The sequence below is a fragment of the Protomyctophum bolini genome, assembly GCF_963924005.1.
Source record: "Protomyctophum bolini genome assembly, chromosome: 17".
Lineage (NCBI taxonomy): Eukaryota > Metazoa > Chordata > Actinopteri > Myctophiformes > Myctophidae > Protomyctophum > Protomyctophum bolini.
This window is the reverse complement of record NC_137878.1, coordinates 11,919,259-11,943,405: the sequence shown is the minus strand read 5'-3', so window position 1 is coordinate 11,943,405 and position 24,147 is coordinate 11,919,259. Positions and strand designations below refer to the sequence as shown.

The following is a 24,147-nucleotide window of genomic DNA, read 5'->3' as shown; positions in this document are numbered from 1 at the left end:
CGGCATACTATAGCACGCCGTTTTTCATCATTTTTGACGATTTGACAAAAATGACAAAATGAAAAAAACTATGGGTTATAGCCCATGTTTTTTGAAAATTTGAAAAATAAAGTTATCCTCGTTTCTCATCATTTTGGACCATGGGCTATAGCCCATATGGTTACGGCATACTATAGCACGCCGTTTTTCATCAATTTTGACGATTTGACAAAAATGACAAAATGAAAAAAACTATGGGTTATAGCCCATGTTTTTTGAAATTTTGAAAAAAAAAGTTATCCTCGTTTCTCATCATTTTGGACCATGGGCTATAGCCCATATGGTACGGCATACTATAGCACGCCGTTTTTCATCAATTTTGACGATTTGACAAAAATGACTAAATGAAAAAAACGATGGGTTATAGCCCATGTTTTTTGAAATTTTAAAATAAAAGTTATCCTCGTTTCTCATCATTTTGGACCATGGGCTATAGCCCATATGGTACGGCATACTATAGCACGCCGTTTTTCATCATTTTTGACGATTTGACAAAAATGACAAAATGAAAAAAACGATGGGTTATAGCCCATGTTTTTTGAAATTTTGAAAAAAAAAGTTATCCTCGTTTCTCATCATTTTGGACCATGGGCTATAGCCCATATGGTACGGCATACTATAGCACGCCGTTTTTCATCATTTTTCACGATTTGACAAAAATGAGGATAACTTTTTTTTTCAAAATTGCCTGCTCAAGCTGGAGCCGATCATATCACACCAAATTGGTCGACACAGCCCCTAAATAACAACTCCTTTCGTGGCTGTTTACATTCGAGGGTCGCCGGTCCTCTCGAACGGAACAGTTTAACGTCATGCCCAGGACGAAAAGATATAGAGAACACCAACATGAAAAATAACAGTATATAGCGTTGTCTATATAGGGCGCCGCTCAATGACCTATGGACCAATGAACCATGTAAATACAACACATTGAGCAGGGCACTGCAGGGAGTTGAACCCCGTTCCGGTAAACCAGAAGTCCGACACCAGTGCCTTAGTTTTTGTGTTGTTAATTTACAGGTCCAGGTGTGCATACGCATGTGCGCCTGTGCGTGTGTAGGTGCATATGTGCATTTGTGTGTGCACGCTTCAATGACCACTGCTGGACCCCATGGGGATCAAGGACCTCTGGGAGCCACCCATAATTCACAACGGTCACAGCGAACTCTGTTGCATCACAACTGGTGGCCAACAGTCGTAACCAACACCGCCGCCGACCCACAGGAGAATACCATCGCACAGTGGTATCAGACCAACCACAATCAGCCAACCCTCAAACCAAACCCTTCGACCTAGAAGAACTCGAAATTGCAATGGGAAAGTTGAAACCCGGAAAAGCAGCAGGGATTGATGACATACTGGCAGAAATTATACAGCACCTGGAACCTAACGCAAAGACCTGGCTCGTGGGGATGCTGAACACATGCATGGCACAGAAAACCATCCCTTCTGTCTGGAAAAAAGCCAAAGTGGTTACAAAGACCCTCCTTTGTATCACCTACAAGCTCTATGAGAGGCTGCTACTCCAACGCCTCGTTGTCACTCATAGATACAAAGCTGACTAAAGACCAAGCTGGCTTCCGTCCCGGCCGCTCCTGTGCTGGACAGAGCTCAACCTCACCCAACACATTGAGGATGGGTTTGAGGGAAAACAAATAACTGGAGCAGCATTCAGAGATCTCTCTGCTGCCTACGACACTGTCCAACACCGCACAATGGTCTGGAAAAGCCTCCTCAACAACAGGCGCTTCTATGTCCAGTTAAATGACCAGAGGAGTAAATGGAAAGCCCAAAAGAACGACCTCCGACAAGGTAGCGTGCTCGCCCCCCTCTTTTTCAATATCTACACAAACGACCAGCCACTACCAACAGAATGCCAGCGTTTCTTTCATCTACGCCGACGACCTCTCCATTACCACCCAACAAGCAGACTTGCAAAAGATTGAGTCTGTCCTTGAAAGTGCCCTCCAAGAAATGTCAAGCTACTACAATACAACCACCTGAAACCCAACCCATCAAAAACCCAACTATGCAGCTTCCACCTGAGGAAACCGAGACGCGAAAAACGAACTGAGCGTCACTTGGGATGGTCACAAACTCTCCAACCATACCCACCCCATGTAACTTGGAGTTACACTTGACAGGACACTTCAAAAAACACCTGGAGAACACAAAGGCAAGCATGCAGTCAGCTGGTGCCTGCCTGCGTGCCTGCCTCCCTCATGTGGAAGCATAGTTGAGTTTTTGTGTCTTTCTTTTTCTGTCTCTTTCTTAGGACAGATATCAAGGTAGACACCATTGGAAGGCTCAACACAAGCCGATGCCCCTAGAGATCCATCCCAAAGCTTCCCTCAGGGAGCCCAGCAAGCCAGCTAGCCAGCAAGCCCGCCCAATCAGCCAACGCAGCCAGCCAGCTCCGCCAGTCAGCCAGTGTAGAAAGTCAGGCTGCCAAGCCAGCGCACATCAGCCCTTGCAGTCAGCCATTGCAGCCATACCAGCCTTGCTCAGTCAGCTCAGCCAGGCCTCTCTCGAGGCCTGGTTCTCTGTCTGCCTGGCCCGGTCTGACCCGCCCTGCCTGGTTCTGTTACTGCAAGGCAGGGTGGGGCAGACCGGGCCAGGCAGACAGAGAGCCAGGCCTCGAGTGAGTCCTGGCTGAGCTGACTGAGCAAGGCTGGTATGGCTGCAATGGCTGACTGCAAGGGCTGATGTGCACTGACTTTGCAGCCTGACTTTCTACACTGGCTGACTGGCGGAGCTGGCTGGCTGCGTTAGCTGACTGAGCGGGCTTGCTGGCTAGCTGGCTTGCTGGGCACACTGAGGGAAGCTTTGTGATGGATCTCTAGGGGCATCGGCTTGTGTTGAGCCTTCCAACGGCGTCTACCTTGATCTCCGTCCTAAGAAAGAAAGACAGAAAAAGAAAGACATACACAAACCCAAATATGCAGCTTCCATATGAGGAACCGAACAGTTTAACGTCATGCCCAGGACGAAAAGATATAGAGAACACCAACATGACAAAAAACACCACCCATAGTTCAAACGGTCACAGCAAACTCTGTTGCATCACAACTGGTGGCCAACAGTCGTAAACCAACACCGCTGCCGACCCACAGGAGAATACCATCGCACAGTGGTATCAGACCAACCACAATCAGCCAGCCCTCAAACCAAACCCTTCGACCTAGAAGAACTCGAAACTGCAATGGGAAAGTTGAAACCCGGAAAAGCAGCAGGGATTGATGACATACTGGCAGAAATGATACAGCACCTGGGACCTAACGCAAAGACCTGGCTGGTGGGGATGCTGAACACATGCATGGCACAGAAAACCATCCCTTCTGTCTGGAGAAAGGCCAAAGTGGTTGCAATCCCCAAACCTGGCAAAGACCCATCATCCCCAAAGAGCTACCGACCCATTTCCCTCCTCTGCATCAGCTACAAGCTCTATGAGAGGCTGATACTCCAACGCCTCGTTGTCACTCATAGATACCAAGCTGACTAAAGACCAAGCTGGTTTCCATCCCAGCTGCTCCTGTGCTGGACAGAGCTCAACATCACCCAACACATTGAGGATGGGTTTGAGCCTCAAACGCTAATCCAGTTATTTGTTTTCCCTCAAACTTTGAGGGTTAAAAAATAACTGGATTAGCGTTCTGAGATCTCGAAAGTTTCCTTTCGTGGCTGTTTACATTCGAGGGTCGCCGGTCCTCTCGAACAGAACAGTTTAACGTCATGCCCAGGACAAAAAGATATAGAGAACACCAACATGACAAAAAACACCACCCATAGTTCACAACGGTCACAGCAAACTCTGTTGCATCACAACTGGTGGCCAACAGTCGTAAACCAACACCGCCGCCGACCCACAGGAGAATACCATCGCACAGTGGTATCAGACCAACCACAATCAGCCAGCCCTCAAACCAAACCCTTCGACCTAGAAGAACTCGAAACTGCAATGGGAAAGTTGAAACCCGGAAAAGCAGCAGGGATTGATGACATACTGGCAGAAATTATACAGCACCTGGGACCTAACGCAAAGACCTGGCTGGTGGGGATACTGAATACATGCATGGCACAGAAAACCATCCCTTCTGTCTGGAGAAAGGCCAAAGTGGTTGCAATCCCCAAACCTGGCAAAGACCCATCATCCCCAAAGAGCTACCGACCCATTTCCCTCCTCTGCATCACCTACAAGAGAGGCTGCTACTCACGCCTCATGCCACTCATAGACACCAAGCTGACTAAAGACCAAGCTGGTTTCCGTACCAGCCGCTCCTGTGCTGGACAGAGCTCAACCTCACCCAACACATTGAGGATGGGTTTGAGGGAAAACAAATAACTGGAGCAGCATTCAGAGATCTCTCTGCTGCCTACGACACTGTCCAACACCGCACAATGGTCAGGAAAAGCCTCCTTAACAACAGGCGCTTCTATGTCCAGTTAAATGACCAGAGGAGTAAATGGAAAGCCCAAAAGAACGGCCTCCCACAAGGTAGCATGCTCGCCCCCCTCCTTTTCAATATCTACACAAACGACCAGCCACTACCCACAGAATGCCAGCGTTTCATCTACGCCGACGACCTCTGCATTACCACCCAACAAGCAGACTTCCAGAAGATTGAGTCTGTCCTTGAAAGTGCCCTCCAAGAAATGTCACGCTACTACAATACAACCACGTGAAACCCAACCCATCAAAAACCCAACTATGCAGCTTCCACCTGAGGAACCGAGACGGGGAAAAATAACTGAGCGTCACTTGGGATGGTCACAAACTCTCCAACCATACCCACCCCATGTAACTTGGAGTTACACTGGACAGGACACTCTCCTTTAAAAAACATCTGGAGAACACAAAAGCCAAGGTCAACACCCACACCCGTGAAATAAATGTTTACACACCTCATTCAAGTTGCAGGCAGGCTAGCTGTCTACCTTGATCTCCGTCCGAAGAAAGAAAGACAGAAAAAGAAACACACGCATTTAGAACGACTTAAACCCTCTATATTTAATAAAACAATTCTGGACAGGAATCCTGTATTGCAGGGCTGCCCACATTTACATCGTGATCTACCAGTAGATCACAAAGGCTGTGCAGGTAGACCACATGGCATGCCCCTGTATATAATCTATCACTTGAATTAAGGTGACTTGATTGATTGACATAAAAAGGCCCGTCAGCTCAAGTATTGCACACAAACATCAGTAGCTGTTATTGTGACAGTAATAATTGCTATAGTGTGTGTTCAGTAACAGTGTTAAATAACAGGAATATTCCTGTCTCTCCAGCTCTTTAATAAATAGAAAGGTTTTTTTTTTTTTTTTATCAGGTATGTGACACATTTTCAGCCAATCAGGAGAAAGTAGCTATTTATGAGCTTAATGTTCCAGTTCTATTTGTGTCTGTTACAGTCATTACAATTCCACTTGTTTAATCTGTATCCTGACTGCGTTCCTGATTGGATAAAATTGCAGTTTCAGAAAAACCTTTTTCTGTTTAACAAAAAGCTGGAGGGAGGGGAGACCTCTGACCTCTGAACAAACACTATAGCAATGATTACTGTCACACTATAGAGCTATTTAACACGGTTACTGAACACACACTATAGCAATGATTACTGTCACACTATAGAGCTATTTAACACTGTTACTGAACACACTCTATAGCAATGATTACTGTCACAATATAGAGCTATTTAACACTGTTACTGAACACACTCTATAGCAATGATTACTGTCACAATATAGAGCTATTTAACACTGTTACTGAACACACTCTATAGCAATGATTACTGTTACAATATAGAGCTATTTAACACTGTTACTGAACACACACTCTATAGCAACTGGCACTAGCAACTCTCACTAGCAACTGGCACTAGGAACTCTCACTAGCAACTGGCACTAGCAACTCTCACTAGCAACTGGCACTAGCAACTCTCACTAGCAATTGGCACTAGCAACTCTCACTAGCAACTGGTACTAGGAACTCTCACTAGCAACTGGCACTAGCAACTGGCACTAGCAACAGTCACACTATAGAGCTATTTAACACTGTTACTGAACACACTCTATAACAATGATTACTGTCACAATGTCAAAATGGGACTGAATGGGAGATACTGTTACTATGTGACTGATAGAATGGGAGTGAATGGGACTGAAAGGGAGGTTCTGTTACTATGGGACTGATACTATGGGACTGAATGGGAGGTACTGTTACTATGGGACTGATACTATGGGAGTGCATGGGACTGAATGGGAGGTACTGTTACTATGGGACTGATACTATAGGAGTGAATGGGACTGAATGGGAGTGAAAGGGAAGTACTGTTACTATGGGACTGATACTATGGGAGTGCTTGGGACTGAATGGGAGTGAATGGGAGGTACTGTTACTATGGGACTGATACTATGGGAGTGAATGGGAGTTTCTGATACTATGGGAGTGAATGGGACTGAATGGGACTGAATGGGAGTGAAAGGGAGGTACTGTTACTATGGGACTGATACTATGGGAGTGCATGGGAGTAAATGGGAGGTATTGTTACTATGGGACTGATACTATGGGAGTGAATGGGACTGAATGGGAGTGAAAGGGAAGTACTGTTACTATGGGACTGATACTATGGGAGTGCTTGGGACTGAATGGGAGTGAATGGGAGGTACTGTTATTACTGTCACAATATAGAGCTATTTAACACTGTTACTGAACAAACACTATATAGCAATGATTACTGCCACAATATAGAGCTATTTAACAAGGTCACTGAACACACACTATAGCAATGATTACTGTCACACTATAGCGCTATTTAACACTGTTACTGAACACACACTCTATAGCAATGATTACTGTCACAATACAGAGCAATTTAATTTAGATAACCAAATGGACCCCAATAGTAGATCTTTACACTCTCAATAGTTCAATTGTTGTTAAGCATCTGCTTAATTTCCAAAAAACTACACAATTAGAGAATGTAGAAGATTGCTACTTTTGAGCATTTGAGCCACGGACCACCATTTGAGGCCATTTAGTCTCTCAGACCCATTTGAGCCACCGACCACCATTGTGAGAGTCTATTAATGTGAAATGGTGGTCCGTGGCTCAAACATGTTATCACTTTTTAAGTTACTTGTTCTGTTTATATATGTAAATACTACTCTATGAAGCCTTTCTGGTAGCCGAGTGGGTACTCTCGACGGTTAGTAAGGCCCGGGTCCCCGTCCAGGACTGAGAGTGTGTTTTCTTCTAACAAAAAAAAGGTTGTTTTTGCATCTAGTCGAGGTCCATTCAGTATCTGAGCCACTGACCACCATTGTGAGTCTATAAATGTAACATGGTGGTCCGTGGCTCAAATACTGAATGAATAATGGACCTCGACTAGTCTAGCAAAAACAAATGCGTTTGTTTTGGTAAGAAGGAAAAACAAGCTCGGTCATCGACGGAAGTGAACTCGGGGTTGTTTACAAAACGCAGAGAGTAACCAACTGTTTTACATCTTTGTGCAAACAATAAACATCATATATAAACATCATAACAAGTAACTGCATTAATGATAGACGTTTGAACACAAAAACAACAACAGCGTTAAGTATTAAATAACATTTAATGACTTACCTGCTCCGACGAGTCGACGACGGACAGGATGCGTGACGTGAAACTTCCAAACAAACACTGACCAAACCACCTCATCGCGTCTGCGCCCCATTTAAGGCACTGTCTAGTGAGCTAATCTAGTGAGCTAATTTAAGGCTTCCGGTGGACGATCTCTTCAAAATAAGAGTATCTCTAGAGTATTGAAAAAAAGTTTAATTTGCACATTAAAACTACAAATTAAGCATTTAAATGATGCTATAAGACACACATTATGTTTCTGTGTAAAAAAAAGTAATTAAATAATAATAATAATAATAATAATAATAAAGTTATCTAAATGGATAAATGCTAGCCCGTATTTAAGGGTGGCATCACTTCCTTCCGGTGTGAGGCCACGCCCGCGAGATTTAACCGCGAATGTCTTGTAGTCATATTGTAGTCCTCCTACGTTACATCCGGGTCCCATCCAGCCTGTTCAAACCCCGTTGGTAAATTTCTAACAACACAGACTACTTATTTTTGTGAGGTTATGTTTAGGGCTAGTTTGACATGCATTACTGCGGACCCCCATTTAGTGGCATTTCTATCTCTGGGACCCCCAGCAACAGACAGGTAGCTAGCCTACTGCAGGGGGTCCCAAGACCCCAGCAACCTTTGATTGATTGATTGAAATATTTATTAACAGTTTGTAGAATTACAGTAGGCTACATTTCAAACACAAACTCAATACAAAGAAAGACTGTTAACTGTGAGTGGAGTGGACGACCCAATTAAGCATTACACTTACCCCTGGTCTATATAGATTCTCCTCTTCTCCGTTACTGCTTTTCTTGCAGTCAATTCTGTCTTAGGTTTTTTTGGAGAGAGAACCTGACTCCAAACCCACCTCCCCCAAATCCTCTCATTAGAAACATACCGAGCTTATGAATTTCTCATGAAGACAGATTTCAGTCTACCTCATCCTTGCACATGAATATTGGACAGGATTTAAAAAAGCATCATTAGTTCTGGTGTATACTCTCCCCATATGAGTGCAAGAAAATTGGTTGTGAAATTGCTTATCACACATACATTTGTCAAACAGGCTGTGTGTGGGGAGAATGAGACGGACCTGGTGCTGGGGAGCTCCAGTAATATGATGGATGTCCTGCAGACATCAGCAATCAGCTGGTACTCCTTACTTATTGATTGGTTGTAATGTCACAGAACTGGGATCTGATCCTTGTACTCTTTACTTAAAGGTTGATTGTAATAGCACTGATCTGGGATCTGATGTTGAAACGTCTCAGCGGATTAAGAGGAGTGGAACCATGTGATCTGTGTTGACCTTTCACAGCGGGATAATGGGTGATTGATAGCTGGCTAAATGGATTCTGATTGGGGGATTTGGAAGAAGCAGGTGGAGCCTTGGGTGTGTGTGTGTGTGTGTGTGTGTGTGTGTGTGTGTGTGTGTGTGTGTGTGTGTGTGTGTGTGTTTTGGGGAGAGAGGGGGGGGGGGGGTATCCCAGGAGACCAGTAACAGACAGGGGGGCTCGATTGGGTAAATAGTTATTCAGGGGTGTGTGTGTGTGTGTGTGTGTGTGTGTGTGTGTGTGTGTGTGTGTGTGTGTGTGTGTCTGCGCGTGCACGCACAAACACATTTATAGCCGTTAACAGCTGCTAAATCTGGGCCTCTGGAAGTGTGATGCTCAATTAAAGTCAGTTTACTAGGGGGAAGAGAAGAGATGTGCCCTGTCAGTCAGTCAGTCAAGACAGACAGACAGACAGACAGACAGACAGACAGACAGACAGACAGACAGACAGACAGACAGACACTGACAGGCATGTCTGCAGTAAACTGGGTCAGTGTGTTATCTTTTGTTGTTTGGTTTCAGTGGTGTTATCCTATTATCCTCCTATAAAACAGAAACAAACCCTCTGTCCATCTGTCCACCCCGCCTCAGCCTCAGTCTATTTAGTCTAGAGTAGCCAGACGACGTCCGAGGGTGGCGTCAGTCTGTGGCTCAGGAGGAGGTATAGCCAGAAGGTTCCCAGTTCGATCCCAGAGTACAAGAGCTGGTCCCAAGGAAGGTACGGTGATTCTCTGCAGATCTGCTTACATCTTGCGTTGGTATTATATAGAGGGTATGCACACATGCATAAAGTGAATGGCAGATCGAGTGGCAAAGTGAGCGGTAAAGTGAGTTTAACGTTGTTTTAATGTCGTTTAATGCAATAAGATAGGACTTTTTCGTTTGGATGTATCCAGGGCTGTCTGTCAAGGCCAGAAAAGTTTTTTTGCCACTCGGTACGCGTTCGCATAACTTGCGGGTATGATGATGTCACGCGCATATACCCTCTATAGTCTCTGTGTCTCTCTTTGTCTTCACTATCCATCCCCAACCCCCCAGCCATACAATTTAATTCAGAGAAGACAGATGAAGAGATGGAGGGATGCTGGGGGATGAGGGAAAAGGAGAGAGCTGGATGGAAAGAGTGTATAAGGAAGAGAATGAGGGATGGAGTTGAAGTATGAACCTACCAGATGCTGCAGGCTGTTGACGCTCTCTCTCTCACACACACACACACACACACACACACACACGCACACACACACACACACACGCACGCACGCACGCACGTCGCACACGGCATACGCACACATGCACGCACGCACGCACACACACACAGAGCCCTGCAACAGCCTAAATCTGTCCTGTTTTAATTGGGAGAGAGAGAACATTAACTCTATCTCTCCCTGTGTGTGTGTGTGTGTGTGTGTGTGTGTGTGTGTGTGTTTCTACCCCCTACTGTGTGTTCTATATAGGGAGGAGAGAATAAAGTCAAGAGAAATATAGAGATTAAGTGAAAATGCAAGGCAAAGAGTGATAAAGTGAAGTGAGTAGAAAGAACGGTAAGAACCTTACATACACATTGGAACTGGTTGGAATAACGTGTTCCTTCCACTCGCTACATCCGGCCAGGGAAATTCCCTCCTGTCGGGTGAAAAGAAGCAGCTTGGACTCCTCATGCATAGAAGGAGGCATGAGGTCAGTCCGCTGCCCCCCAGGTTGGCAGAGGAAGTGTAGCGCCCAGGATTACATTAGATACTGGAATTGGCACTGGGTGAAAAAAACTGGATTGCAAAATCGTGGGATAAAAATTATGAACAAAAAAAGGAAACAGGAGGTCGGACCTGTCATCAGTCTATTCTATTGTATGGTGTTTTACTCTGATAGTCTGTCTCGCCCCAGATAGCAGATCGACAAGCTCAAATCTTGTCGCTTCATGACGCATTTCGAGCTTATGGATCTGCTACTTTTGATGCTTTTGTGTGACTTGTGCGACTTACTAACCCTGAACCTAGCCACAGGTGAAGCCATGTAGTCAAAGAAATGGGATGTCAGAATTATGGGCACTTTGGGCAGTCCCCAGGGTAAGACACCAGGTGACAGACTGATCCATGACAGCTTTGGGCATGCAGTCCCCAGAGTAAGACCAGGCGACAGACTGATCCATGACAGCTTTGGGCATGCAGTCCCCAGAGTAAGACCAGGCGACAGACTGATCCATGACAGCTTTGGGCAGTCCCCAGAGTAAGACACCATGGGCGACAGCTTGAAACGGAGTATAGCACACCAGACTTTTAGTCTGATTCATAAAACACAGGCCTGCCTTTCAAAGGCAGTACAAGAACACAGTAATGGTTTTACTGAAACTGACTGAGGGTGCAGTCTGGCCACCAAGATCACAGGATCCACAGTACCCAGATCCCCTATAGTACACCCCCTTGGGCCCCTTCACATTCAGTAGATCCTGTGATCTTTGGTGGCCAGATGTAATTTCCTGGGCTCTAGTAGGACTATAGTAGATAATTAAAAATAAAATTGCTATAAAATTGTGTAAAATAATTCATATTTAGCCCCATGTTCGAATGCCCCCGCACCCCTGTCAAAAATAGCTAAAATCACGAAAACGAAAGAAAGTAGCAAAATGTTTTACTTTCTCTAATAACAACCTTGGTTGAAAAAAAACAAAAGTTGTCCTTTAAACTGAGGGAGCAGAATTTGCAACTGAGGGTGCCGGGCCCCCATGGCACACCCGTGGCGCCGGGCCTGACACAAAGGACTGCTTCAGATAGAGTCATACATAGAACAAGTGAGAGCGATACAGATTTATCAGAGAATAACATACTCTGATTCTAAGGGATTTATTTATGTTACAGAATAAATAACCTTGTCTTTCACAAAGCTTAAATATCACACCTCACACTGACAAGCACACACTTCACATTTATGTTCCAAAACATTCCAAAATATTACCGACACAAACAAAAAGTATTTCTTGAAAACGTATATTTTGGCCAAAGTAGAGTAGATGTCCTCAGTTCAGTGACATGGTCTCCGACCTTAAAAAAAACAACAAACTGCTGTCTGTATAGGACATTTCTATACTGGTATCCTCTTGGTATCTACTATAGTATCTATGGGCATCTACTGGGTACTACTGGGATCTTAGGGCTGGGCGATATGGACAAAATCAAATAGCGCACGTTTTTGGACCAAATAACATTGTGACGATAATTGATATCTCAAGTTTTTCAAAAACTCTTCCAAAATATCCAAATAGCCAATCTAGAATATCACAATACGTTGATATTAAAATAATGTTAAGTACAAAATATAGTATAAGGGCACGGTCACAACACACTTTTATTCTACCTATGAGGGCGGATTCTGCCAATGCATTTCAATGTTAATGGAGCGGTTTTGTACACAAATCTGCAAATGGCAGCAAACTGCTCCATTCCCATTGGAATGCATTGGCATAATCAGCCCTCATAGGTAGAATAAAAGAGCGGTGTGACCGTGCCCTAATACTTGATTTAAACTAAATTATAGTCGTTTCGAGGAAGCAATCTGATTGGTTGAAACGGCCTTCTAGCCGTGGATCAAACAAGCGCCATTCACCACCTAATCAAAACAAAGAATTCAGCTGCTCTGTTTTCCCAGAGCGCTAGCAAGGCTAGCTAGTTTCTTGGGACATTTGTGGTCGTAGTGACTACATCTGTCATTAAAAATATATATCTTTTCAGCGATTTTCTTAGTTTTATAATTATATAATTTGTATATACTCGAGGGTGTGGTTTGACGTGATTATTGCCACTTCAGTGATGCTTGCGGAACTCGACTTTGTCTCGTTCCTTACCGCATCACTGTCGTGGCAATAATCACGTTAAACCACACCCTCTCGTGTAATATTGCTTAAGTAAAACACTATCAATTAAATATCGATGTAATGCCCAGCCCTCGCTCACACACACAACAGAGCAACACAACATGTCATACGTCTCAAAATGTACAAAACAAGTGGCCAAAATACACACAGATAGACCACAAGATATGTGGCGAAAATATATTTCCAAATATATTTTGGTATTTTCATTGCATACTTTAAAATCTCAACAAAAAAAAGTTAAACAACTGGTCTGCTGTTCATCCCCGTACACAGTATATGTTATCTCAGTGGCACTCAACCTTTTCTGGATCAGGCCCACATGAACATCTCAAATGGGCCCCAGTGGGGCCCCCGGCCCACAGTTTGAGAACCAGAGACTGTTACATGAGCGTGCTATCTGGTCCCAGTGGATGCATGTCGTGTGGCTGATGATGACAACACAACGAAGCTCTTTGGTTCTACTGCTGGAAGGAGTCAAGGTTTGAAAACATCACAGTGTTGCAGAGTAGTACAGTAACGCACGCACGCCCACACACAATATGTTGAGTGTGAGAGGTACAGTAGTGATGGTAAATGGAGCGAGGTGGTTTTGTCCTACATTCACTCATCTGCTGTTTAATCTACCTCACTGACTGTGTGTGTGTGTGTGTGTGTGTGTGTGTGTGTGTGTGTGTGTGTGTGTGTGTGTGTGTGTGTGTGTGTGCGTGCGTGCGTGCGTGAGTGCTTGCGTGCGTGCGTTCATGCATACTCTATATATCTCTATACATGCCTTTGCGTGTGTTTGTTCCTGTGCCTCGCTGACCTTGTTTAACTCATCCTTTGATTCTCAGCCAATAGGGTGGCTGGATACTCGACCCATGGAACCGCAAACAGGAAGCCTTCTATTTCTGTGGCGGCTGAGACGGGCCGGCCATTGGGGCACTACTAGTCCGCCGTATAGGAGTGGTGAATTAACGTTGCATTTGATATGATATTCTGGTATTTATCTGTAAGAATGGACAGATCATAGTGTTACAAACAGTGCATGTACAAGAATCAAACACACAGGTCTCTTCTGGGTTAATAAACTGGTTTCTAACCTCAACCTCTGTCAGTGCCTTGCTTTCTCTGTGCTGGAAAATCTACGCTACGTAAACATGAACCCTGGCGTTCCCTGGGCCCCCGGCCACAACACATGGTTTTACGGAGGCTGTGCGGCTCCCAACAAACAAAACTCACTAGAAATGTAAGCGTTAGGTTGGATTTTCACGTGTGCTCCTTCCTTTCAATAGAACTGTAGTATTCAGCTTTAAACTAGCAGTACTCAGCCTACTGTGTTAAAAATAAAAAAGCAGACGAAATGTACATCTCAAAACTGAGCTGGAGTCAGTTTTGTTATGTGTATTACTGTTGTTCGGTTTACCAAGATGAGCAATTCACAATTTACGGCATTTTACAGACGCTCTTACCAAAAGCGACTTAAGAGTGCAAGATCAGAGTAAACATAAACCCCAGTCAACAAAAGACAGGATAAATAGTCACATAAGTAGAGTGCAAAGAGCACATAAAGTAAAGACAGTTAGGCTACCTAGGGGATCTCTGTGCTTGCGTGCGTGCGCGCGTGCATGCGTGCATGTGTGCTCTTGTGTTTTATTCATGCATGCATTTGTGTTTGTGTTCAAATGCACATCAGTTACAGTACACCTGCACCTCAGGTCAAGACACACCTGCTGTGCATGAACACACAATCACACAACATCAAGGAGTGTGTAGAACATGAAACAAACCCACACAAAATCAGAAAACATTCCTTTCAGGGCTTCCATTTGCTCTCAAGTTTTATCTCAGGAGGGAACTTACTATACAGCATGTGATTTATGAATATCAACTTCTCTTAACCTTTTTCTCAAGTAAAAAACGTAGGAAGAAATTGTGATTTTAAGATTTTTCTTCCTTAATCACTTAGCCTCAGCCCCTCAGGCTGGGAAACACTGACGAAGCCACTTAAAACATATATACATCTTCGTACGACGAATAGCAAAAGTAGCCCATCTACATCCGAACGTTTGCCTATCATGACATGATTCGGGATGCTAAGGTTCATGTTGTTAAGATCATTTTGTGCATCCTGCCCTTGGTTTAAAGTCGCTCAGCACATCAATGAACCCTTTGAATCAGGCGAACGTGTAAACGGACAGTACAAACAATCTGACTGGCTGTATCTTTGCCTGTGTTGGTGCTTTGCTCTGTTACACGTAACTCAAGGTTAATTAAATCAGGTTAGGAAGTGAAGACCGTACGGTGGACTCCATGTTGCTCCATGGAGGGAAAGAAACATGCGCAATTGGCCATATGCAGCCAACACTTCCGCGTTCAACTTCCTTGGTCTCAATTGCGCATGTTTCTTTCCTTCCAGGGAGCAACATGGAGTCCGCTTCCTAACCTTATTTAATTAACCTTGACGTAACTCTGGCAGTGTTATTGCTTTAATCTGGAACTCGGGTTTGGAAGCCTTTCCACAGAAAGCATTTTTCGAGCTGCCAGCCGGAGCACTCACTCCTCTTCCTAGTGCAGAGCATCGTGTTTCAGCGCTCTTAGCGTCCACCAATACATGTCGGGAGTGCATTTAGCAGAGGCGTCTCGCTCAGTGCATACAGGTATAGGCTATGTAAAGCGAGACATGATATCCAAAGCTCTACGTCGCTCAAAAAAACGCTTTCGGTGGACATGCTCTGGAACATGTACTGTAAACTGCTGTTTGTGTTAGTGCCTTGCTCTGTAATATAACTTTGGCTGTGTTAAGGGGGCTACATGCTACCATCCACCGACCAAACTTTGTCCGTTTGGATCTGGTGATACAAAAACTACAAAACGACGCCAATCCGGGCGGCCTCATAACTTCCGGACGGTGGTCACTTAGTCACCACACCTAAGATGTCTTTACTGACCGACGTTTGCCACCACGGCGATCGCTAAAAGGCGCGACTCATTCATTCGGACCAGGCTTTTCCGTCAGCAGTGAACGCAGTGGGAGCAGCCGGTGCAACTTCCAGGAGGATTCAACACCTCTGAAGTCTCTATCTCGTGACCATTCATTCAACAGCCTATCACTAGAAAGGGGAAACCCCCCCCACACACCTCCGCCAAAGGTTCCCCACAGCGCGTGTCCGCGGCTTGCGATATCCAGGTATAAATGTAATCATCTGTTCTACTTCCAGCGGTGCTGCTGCTGGCTTTAGTCCGGCCTACACACACTGCAACAGCAGTGGGGAACACACTGCGAGCTGTGACAGCGGTTCAGGGAGCCCAACCGAACCGAACTCACAACAGCTTTTCTACTGGACTATCCAACTACCTTTAGTGCTTCAATCTGCAGCATGTAACTGGCTGTGTTAAGTGCTTTGCTCTGTAACATCATGCTGGCTTGTGTTAGTGCTTTGCTCAAGTAACTGTGTAACTTTCCTCTGTAACATACATAGCTCTCTGCCTTTGTTTAGTGCTTTTCTCCGTAAAACAACACTTTTCTCTGGACCATATAGGACCATATAACCCACAACCCTGTTGGTGTCATGTGAGTTGTATGTTGTGTTTGTTTGTCACAAGGTTTCGAACCGACAGCAGTTAACGTTGCAGTGAGAAATAGTATTTACAATAATAACACAGAATGTCACACCACGAAGAAGAAGAAATACAGTATACAAATAAATAACCAGCCACTTCATACTTGAAAAAAGTAAACTTGTGCTCAAAAATTGCTTTCTGGCCTCATTGCTTCATCACCATGTCAACGTAAACATTGTTGTCACCTCTCTCTCTCTCTCTCTCTCTCATAAAACCATTTTCTCTCATAGTTTCCTTTCTTCAACACCAAGCACACAAAGAAAGAAAGAAAGAAGAGATAAAGAATCAAAGTGACATCATGTCATAAGGATGTGAGGTTATCCTCCTTAAAACTTGTTCAGAGAGGAGAACATTTCAAGTGCACTGTGACATTCAGCCCGGAGACTGAGGAAGCTCATCTGATTGGCTAAAGCTGAGCCAATCACTTGCATGGAGGATTAAAGTCCTGCCTTGCAAATGGCAAAAGTTTAAAAATTCTGTACATTTCCAGCACTTCCAGGCTTTCCAGTAAACGCTCTGATGAATAAAATCTTAGAGCCTTTAAAGATTACATTGAGACAAATGCTCTCAAGTCATTATATTTTATCATCACAGCCTGAGGGTAAAGTATACTTAAAAACTGTACGTTTAAAAGAAAGATTGAAAAAAACGTACGTTTGAAAAAGCTTAAAAAAAATGTCAGCTTAAAAACGTCTTACCGGTAAAACCCGTAAAAACAAAATTCAATAATCTGCCTTGGAGAAAAATGCTAATCATGCCATCTCTGATTGGTCGTCTTCCGGTGATGTTAGCAAAATGGACGGGTCCTCCTCTTCCATCTCCTCCTCCTCCTCCTCGCCATCCGCCCCTCCCGCGGTCGCCATGGGCAAGCCGATGTCCGTCTCCGCTGACGGCGGCGGGGTGGTGGGCGACGACGACATGGTCTTGTCGTAGGTCTGCCGGCGCTGTCGCCGCAGCGTCCGGCTCTGCAGGTCCCTCACCTCCTGGAGAACCTCCTGCGCCTCCCGCCACGACATCACCGCCTCCTCCAGGAGGTGCTCCGCCTCTGCCCGCCTCCTCTCCACCTCGGACTCCTCCTCCTCGGAAAGCTGGCAGGGCCGGGAGGAGGAGGAGGAGGAGGAGGAGGGAAGCGTGGAACGCGGGGACGACGAGTCGAAGCTCCTCTGCCTGAGGAGATCCTTCAGGGAGGTCTTGGAGATGGGAGACGCGGGGCTCCCGGGATGGGGCAAGTCGAACGACTTGGAGAGACTGGGAAAGTTTCTACGACTCTGCAACGCCGGAAAGCTCCTCTGCAGGAGGGGAGGAGACTCCGAGTCGCTGCTCCCACAAGGAGAAGACGCCGCTTTCTGACACGACTCGGAGGACTTGGACACTTTAGGTGAGTCGCCGTCTAGCCGGTCGGGAGGAAGACAGGAGTCCATCGGTCGCTCCGGATCGCCGGGCGGGGCGGCGCTCTTGGCGCAGGTCGACCGAGGGGAAGCTGTGACTTTCAGGACTCGAGGAGACTCTGTTGACTTCTGCGACTCGTTTCCTTTGGATCGGTTCTTCTTGGCCCTGGAGCGAGGGGACTCTCGTCCTCGTTGTCGGGGGGAGTCTTTTCCTCGTAGACGTGGAGAATCGCTGCTCCTACTTCTAGGAGAGCCAGGGGACCTGAGGACAGACAATCATTTTGAGCTTACTTTAGCTGACGGTAATGTAGAGCTTGTTGGGCTGTTCCGCTACCTGGGGATGACAGAAGTAAAATATTGTCCATCGTCTTTATCCGTTTCTTCACTGGGAGGAAATAAATAGTCCAGGTACTTTGGGGAAAGTGAAATGCTTGTTTTCATGGTATGTTACTCTTGACAGAAGGTCTCTAGTCTAAGTGTAAACAAAGAAAGACAAGTCACAAAGTATAACAACATTTTCAAGAATATTAAGTTCAACATCACGTTACAATTGTCATATAAGAAGATATCAGTATTGTCCTCTGTGTGTATGTCAGGAATGTGTAAACGTAACTGACAAGTGCTTCTGATTAACGGTATTCAGATTATAAATCAGTCGGAGCGGATTATAATCGCTATTGATGTATTATAACCGAGAATGATTGTGTCTACTCCATTTTCAATGCGTTAAGACCCCTGTTAGATGGATTGCTGAGGTGGAGTGCAACACCTATACGATCAGCTCACTGGTACTTACCACACAACATAGTAGTGACCCAAGGCCTGCTACTCGTACGTGGTGTTGTCTCGTCTGTGCCAAACACAGAACCTTGCGTTTCGAAGGAGAGTACTGACTGAGATCAGGGTTGCCAGATCAGAATGACAGTTTCCAGCCCAAGCACAACTTAAAACCCGCCCAATTCAATAAAAAACAGCCCAAATTGGCCAAACCCATATAACAGCGCAAAACCATTGCATAATAACAGAAAACACTGTATAGTGTGTAACTGTAAGCATACACAGCTTCATATCTCCAACAAATAACCAAAGATAACATAGATAAAGAAACTAACCACAGAGTACAGAAAATAAATGAACAGTCCGTCAGGCAACCAAAAATAGCAGCATGAATCCAACATCTTTAAAACATATCTCTCTCTCTCTCTCCCCACGGCGGGTTGAGCGCTCAGCACGCAGGCACACACACACACACACACACACACACACACACACACACACACACACACACACACACACACACACACACACACACACACACACACACACACACACACACACACACACACACACACACACACACACACACACACACACACACACACACACACACACAACTGCAATATGGTTACATCGAAGTTATATTACCCTTATGCAGAATTAATCGAATCAATGTCATTTATTCTTTTTTTTACTCCCTTTTTTGTTATTTTGTTAAATAAAACGAACTTAGAACTATATATACAGTCACTGCGAGCCAGGTTAGCTGGCTAATACATGGATGAATCAAATCTCCCCAACAGCCGCCTTAGAGGCATTTCCCCATGCCTTCTGCATTACAACTTTGAAACGGAATATACTACTGGTACTTTGAAAATCAAAACGACAAGCAAAAACAACAACACCTGCTGTCTTCCTCCTGACGACCTCCCGTGTTGATTTGATATCAAAATAGGTGACTCCTCCCAATACGACCGCGCCGGGCACACCCGTAACTGGACGAGAGAGGCCACCCCCCGCCCATCCTACTATGCTAGAGCTGTTATTGGGTGAAATAAATGCCCAGTGCCCCGGTCCTTTCTTCAGCGGATACAGAAACACTGCATGGTTGTGTGTGATACGGTAGGCGGGTTTTATTTAGACAGGATCTGAGCTCTGAGCAGTAGATAGAAACCTAGCCTCAGTCCCAGCATTGAAGGAAACTACTCATACCAGGCTTAATGTTGTGCACCCGCCTAGGACATAAATAACCCGCCTACAGTACATGTTAAAAACCAGCCCAAATTTGATGTGCCCGCCCAAGGCTATTTTTTCCGCACAATAAGTTTTAAAATAGCCCAATCTGACAACACTGAGATACCCGGACACTAAATGGCATGTACACATTGAGATGAGGAAGCAGTGTGTGTGTTTCTACCTGGAGTGAGAAGAGTCGGACGCACGCAGGTGATGGAGACGCGGGGAGTCCACTCCTCTTGGATAGGGATGCTCCCCTCCTCTTCCTCTCTCAGCCTTCTGGAGCTCCTGTGTTTGATGTGAGAAAACATGAGCCCTGCCCTGCTGTTGCATCGGCCCTCATACCCGCTATGCTGCTGTTCCATAAATATTTGTGTTCAAAATAATACACTCTGGTGGTGGTTCACCAATCAAAGAATGAATAAACCATCCATCAAATTGCTGTGAACATCTTTTATGTTTAAAACCGTTAACTTATGAAATGGGAAAAATAACCTGTGTTCCAGACTCCGGTGGGTCCAATGTCACAAGCTTCACTTTCACTTAATTTTCTATTTCTTTCAAAAGTAGCAAAAATAGCTCTTTTTTGTTCGAATAATGTACAAATATGTATGAACAGGAAGGACTGTAGTGTCAGTTGTAATCAATGTACTCTGTGAAAAGTGTCATATAATCCCATATGGGATGGGCCAAAGTGGCATGACACGAAAATAAATAAATATTTAATTAATTCATTAATTCATTAATTCGATAGTAGATTGATTATTTTCACAATTGCACATTGTACATGACAAAGTACGGCATTCATTTTAGGAAGAAAAAGAAAAGAAAGAAAAGCTGAAATACAGAGATCATACAAGGTTTCTGTGCTGTCGTAGCCATCCATACACCGTCCGTTACCTGTAGTCTCATCTCCTCCAGCAGTTCCTGAGCTCTCTGCATCTTCTGAGCGATGAGGTTGTGTAGCTGACCAGCAGGCTGACCATCAGGCTGCTGACCTCCAGCCTGCTCCTCAGTTGGGCCGCGTCGCTGGGCTGGACGCAGCACTGGTCTGGAGGAAACATTGCGGTGCGTGTTTAGATATAGATAATAGATAGATAACGAGAATTAATTAATCCAGAATGAATACTATAAATGCAAAAGCTCTGTCCACAGAGCCAGTTGGCACTGGCGTCAGAGTCAATGGTGGCCTCAAATGAGTTAAGATATATGCCGGATTAAATGTTAAATGTTTATGCACTCTAATCTAACCACTTATCCAGTTGTCGATTGACTAGGGTTGACTAGGAGAATATGCAGAATATGCAGATTTGGAATACAGAGGAACTGGCACAATGCATTACCTTCAAATTGCGATATTATGATGTAAAAAGACCCTGCATGGCAACGCTATATGTGACCAAGGCGCACATAAAAATGTGCGTTTGGAAAAAGATTCTTAAGTCTTCAACTACAGCGATGGGTGAGGTGCAGAGACCAGGAGTTAGGAAAAGGTATACAATATAAAACCAGTGGAGCATACCAGAGACGATAGTGATGCACGAGTCGGCTCACAAGGCGTGAGTGGGGCAGGTTCTTGTATTGGGGGTTGGACAGGCAGGACACCCCTGACCGAATAGTTTGGCTTGTGTTCATTGATCTTTGATTAAAACACCTTTTTTTCAGGTCGGATGGGCTTGGTAGGTCTCTCATAAATGGGTCGAGTGAGTCAGGTAAAAAAAAAGAAAAAAGGCCTGTGCACCACAAGTAGTAGTGCTTTGTTTTATATTTCTTACCTGCAGGAAAGAACTCCATCCATGGAGGAACATCGACTTCTACCCTGAACACTGGCTCTCTTCCCTGGCTGAGGAGTTCTGGGCTGACCCTGAGGACAACAACACACCATAATACACGTCACTGTTTCTCAACCACTGGTCCATGGCAAAATTACAGGTGGTCCATGGTCAAATGTTTTCAAATGTATAACAATTATAATATAGATTTATTGTTAAATGTATGAAAAATATGTTTAGCCCATTTTGGGCGGGAACACTTTTGGTGTTTTAAACATTATGTTATAATTTAGCTATTGAAAAATAGCAGAACTACAAGCTCATAGCGCGCCACCGAGTGGCGTGCTACGAGCTAAATTAAATATAGACTGTTACACGCTTAAATATTATTTTCAGTGCAAAAGACTGTTACACGCTTAAATAATATTTTCAGTGCAAAAGCTTAAAATTAAATATAGACTGTTACACGCTTAAAATTGTGAATCCGGACATTGCTGACCTACTGTACAAGCTTACAACGTGTCGCACTGTGAGCGTGTACAGTGTCGTCCTTGTTCTAGATATTCAGTAGTACTAGTCGTCCAGAGTAGACTATAGCCCAAAAAAGGTTTAGAACCAGGTTGAGACAGGGGTATGAGAGGGTTAACACAGCACACAGTAGGATAATTGGGGAGATTTGGGGTTGGGAATGCCCCAAATCCATTCCTCCCTGACCCAGAATCTCCCCGATTGCTCCCGGTTTAACCCTCATCTGGAGCGATTATCCGGCAAGATTATGCCGTCAAAGATCCAATCTTAAGCGTCCTGATTTGCTCACAGATATTCAGGGCCGCTTCGATGATCTTCAAACGTGTTTGATGAAATGCATTTGTCTGAACACGTCACTACTGTCCGAGAGAAACAACTCCAAGGAGACAGATGTTCAGTGGATGAGAAGAGTTGACCATGACGACCGGTCCAAGTTCGTTGGAGATCCAATCTTAATCAGGAGACTCAAGATTGAATCTTTGAACTGTGCATGTTGGACAGCTGAGGCTTGTGGCAAGTAGCATTTGGTAAGAACGCATGTCTTATCTATACAACGTGTCTTCCAAGACATAATCACAACCATGGATTTTGCCACCGTTGAATCGCCTGCATCGTTTACAATCTGCTTCCACATGTGATGAGATTACACGTGAGGTGAGGTCCTGTATTGCTCAGCCAGGCACGATAATCATTATAAAATCCTCTAGTAGGCCTATATGTGTCTAACGTTGTTTTCAAAATCTTGCAGTGTGAGCATTTTACAATTATAGAGACAAGAATTGAAAGATTGTCTCTCGGGAAACAGTATAGTGACTGAAAATGTGGGGAACAGGCTAGGCCACCGGTCAGGCTGGCCATAAAGGAAAGGCAGAGAGGCAGAGGACTTGGTTTGGCCACTGTGTTCTGAGCATGCATCAGGGAATGAGTGCAGCTAGTTCTACTTATATAGCCTCCCACACCTGTGCGAGGCCAATGTACAAGCAGCGGTGTCAGTGACTCTCCATGAGCCTTTTGACAAGAATCTTATAAGTTTATCCTAGAGTGTGATGCAACTACATTTCCATATGGTCAAAGATGTTAAAACTCTTGCAGTTTGGGCTGGGCTTTAGGCATGATAGTGTTTCTTCTACCACTGCCATCTGAGAGGTGAACATCTAATGACTATTTATATACAAGAATTACTAAGTTAATCTTATTTGTGTCATGTGTTACGAGTACGACTTAGTTTCAGATAATGTTCTCAGAACCTAATTTGGGCCGTGCTCAAGAGCTGGTAGTAGCACTGACCCCGAGTTCTGGCAACTTTAATTAAAACAATCTAAAAAAGAGAGGAGTCACGTTGTGACGGTTTGTGAGCTTGTAAATTGTCTGTTTTCACTACTTTATTCCTCTTTTTAAAATAATGTACTGTACCTCTCCCTTCAGGGGTTGTGTAAACCAGAACCCCAGGGTTGTGTAACAAACTTCACGTGTTCTGGAAGGTTTGAGGTTATTATGGATGGTTCTCATGGTCGAAAACAGACCCTCTGTCATGACAATAACAACAATACTGATAACAAATGCAACTACCTGTCCCTGGTGCATGTGCTGGGTCCTGTGCAGATGAGGGGACCCCGCCGGGTGTTTGGGACCCCAGGACCTCTCACTGCCCCGGGGCAGACTGCTCGTCTTCACCCTGACCTCTCTGCCTGCGGCCACGCGGAGCTTCGACACGTCGGTGCCCGCCCGCCGGCGCCCTATGACCCCCACGTCGCCATAGTAGCCCCCCCAGACTCCGCCTCCCCGGCCCACCTCCTCCAGGTCCACCCGGAAGCGGTTCTCCCACGGCGACTCCCGCCCCGTCCCGTCTTCTTCCTCCGCGACGAGGTCGAGGGTCAACATGCTGCAGGAACTGGATGCCTGCAGAGAGAGAGAGAGAGAGAGAGAGAGATATCGGGCCTCATTCATTCACAAATCTGTTGTATAGTTTTGTGACTAAGTAAAGACC

The 24,147-nt window shown here is 45.0% G+C and overlaps 1 protein-coding gene across 1 annotated transcript in view; it reads right to left on the bottom strand.

Annotated features, from left to right (window-relative positions):
* Window positions 1–17,211: 17,211 nt before the first annotated feature.
* Window positions 17,212–24,147, bottom strand: part of LOC308331601 (uncharacterized protein) — a gene marked incomplete at both ends in the record, with an annotated part of 13,594 nt that continues 6,658 nt past the window's right edge. Inside the window, 5 exons of the mRNA XM_080787086.1 lie at window positions 17,212–18,109; window positions 20,042–20,148; window positions 20,761–20,911; window positions 21,636–21,724; window positions 23,730–24,059. Of these exons, the coding sequence (XP_080643212.1) occupies window positions 17,212–18,109; window positions 20,042–20,148; window positions 20,761–20,911; window positions 21,636–21,724; window positions 23,730–24,059 (1,575 nt within the window). The remainder of the gene's footprint in view (window positions 18,110–20,041; window positions 20,149–20,760; window positions 20,912–21,635; window positions 21,725–23,729; window positions 24,060–24,147) is intronic.